The following is a 2,523-nucleotide window of genomic DNA, read 5'->3' on the forward strand; positions in this document are numbered from 1 at the left end:
TGGACTACAGACACAGCTCGATCCAGGAACATCTTGAGCAGCTCATTGTGTCCTAGCAGAGGTATTTGGTTGAAACTTCTGTCTGCCATGTTTGTCTTTTTGTTCTTAAATCTCACAATTCTTTAGCCCTATGTTTAGATGGTTTAGATGTGGTTTCACTAACTTATTGGGCTCTGTTCACTCAAAGGATTAATGACATTAGACTCTCAAACTAAACTTTGGCTGCTTTGATGCCTTAGATATGACAACAAACTCAACTACTCCTTTAATGATCACATTCGGGAGAAATTATGAAAGGACTTGGGTGCTAACTAGATCTTTGATGTGAAAAGAGAAGATAAAATAATAATGTATATATATAAAAAAAACAGAATGTAGCTTTAGTTGGACAAAGTGTAGTCTTAACCTAATCCAACGTTTAGATTAGGTTAAGACACTGTTGCCCTCCTCCAGCCACACGTACATATGACTACAATGGAGTAATGAAAATACTAACAATTATGACATTCAAAATAACTGACCTAAATACTAGTTCCTTTTGCAGTTGAGCAATCCACCCACCTACTCTGACTGACTCATAAACGTATCATAGCCAAAGATTCATCAATCAATTGATCAGATGATCAATTGATTGATGAATTCACAACGTATTTTGGACACGATACCGCATGACCAAACCCAAGGAATAGAAAGTTCACTTTGATCAAACAACCTTTTAGCTTGCATCATAATGGAGAGTTCATTTCACTATATTTTTATTTGTTAGCCAATGCAGGATTGGAAGGGGCTGTCTAAAATTCATACGGACATTCGTATTGACAGAAAATTGAGCGTTCGTGTGTCACACCTCGCAATGTGGTTTCTATGATCAGAGATTTACCGTGTTACACAAACAGTTATAGTTGGAAACAACGACATGACCAGTCAGATCTGAGGCTGTGACACCAGCATTATGTTCTCACGTTCACATTATTCTGTTTACGTCTGTAATTCGATATCAATAGATTTAATAGAAGTAGGTCATGTTTGAATTAAATGGTAATAGTTGCCCAAAAAGTGGAAAGTGCATGTACGGGTGCATTAGTACAGTTCCAATCACCACTGCAGACACCGTCTGGTCCCGATGAAAATTTAACAGTAGGGATGTCCAATATTAACTTTTTTCCCAATACCCAATATGCTGATATTGTCCAGCATTTAATTTACAATTCCAATATCAACTGATACCAATATAGACCTGCTAATATTTATTTTATTAATAAAGCTGCAATGCTGCCATCTAGTGACACTTTCATATACAGCTGTTTTTTACCCAAACTATTTTTAGGTCACATCCTTTGGCACTTTTCATAATAGGAGGTAAAACCGATGACAATTCTTACAGATATTTATATAACTATGCTAATATCGGGCCAGTAATATCAGTCAGCCGATATTATCGGACATTCCCACAAATTAAACTTCAAACCTGGATCACACTCTTAACTCCAAGCTGACTGATCAGTACCTAAAACCCATATTGTTCTGAGCATGTGTGGTTGAAAACTGCAAACAGAAAGTAGCTGCCTGTGTCCAGAACAAACCATTTAGTTGTGGTACCGATGGAGATAATAACATTTTCTGTTTTGAGCTGTGACAACACAACACATGCCAACACTCACAGGTGAACCGATTGATGACTGCGTTTGATCATGTTCCAGAAAAAGAAATGTTGGAACAAACGGTTTTTGTGCAAAAAATACAAAGGATGAAAATTTATTATGAAAAGCGTCGTTTTGATTGTTTATAAAAGTGTGACATCATTGTGTAGGAGGCAGAGCAGGAGGCGTGTCCTCTGCAGATACAAATAAAAACATTTACCTTGACATTGGTGTACCATGTGACTGACAGCAGCATGTGCTAGAGAAGCTAACTGGAATGTTTTGTTCAGTAATACTGATCTGTACCGTCTACAAAGATGGCTGCCGCAGCCACCGCGCTCTGACCACTGCTGTCTACAGGTCAGCTGACCCTATAGAAGGTCATGTGATCACAGTCATGTGGTCTGTTGGGGCGGTGGCTTTCTAACAGCTGAACAAGAAGTGTCACGCTGCGCTCTTGTTGGGCAACTCGGTGCTGTTGTGTCGGGTCTTTCGTGACGTACCATCATCCCGCGGCCGTGCCCTCTGCAGATTGGACATGGCAGCGGTGCGCTCAATGTCAATGAGGGCGTACTGCTCTGTGCGGCGGGTGGGTGTAGTGGGGGGCAATGGAGAGGTGGGAGTGCGGGGTGTGTGTGGGTTGCTGCCGTCTGAGGTACCTTTATTTGCGGCCACAGTGCTGCCATCTGTCTCTACCTCTATGTAGTTAAGCATTTTGGGCACATCAGGTTGTCCCAGCAGTGGCGGCCGGCGGAAGTCAAAGTTGAAGATTGTGGGAGCATCAGTACGACGGCGAGCCGTGTCAGGCCGGTGGGCACTGAGAGGTGCTGTCACGTTCTCGGTGTTGACATAGTTGTGCGATGGTTCAAGGGCAGCAGACAAC

General features: G+C 41.8%; 1 protein-coding gene across 1 annotated transcript in view; it reads right to left on the reverse strand.

Moving 5' to 3' along the window:
• Positions 1–738: 738 nt before the first annotated feature.
• LOC103379638 (fibroblast growth factor receptor substrate 2) overlaps positions 739–2,523 on the reverse strand; it is a 6,764-nt gene continuing 4,979 nt past the window's right edge. Inside the window, 1 exon segment of the mRNA XM_025056428.1 lies at positions 739–2,523. This exon segment is cut by the window's right edge and continues 2 nt beyond it. Coding sequence (XP_024912196.1) covers positions 2,085–2,523 — 439 coding nt within the window. The 3' untranslated portion in view covers positions 739–2,084.

This window comes from Cynoglossus semilaevis, chromosome 6 (genome assembly GCF_000523025.1).
Source record: "Cynoglossus semilaevis isolate Cse_v1.0 chromosome 6, Cse_v1.0, whole genome shotgun sequence".
NCBI lineage: Eukaryota > Metazoa > Chordata > Actinopteri > Pleuronectiformes > Cynoglossidae > Cynoglossus > Cynoglossus semilaevis.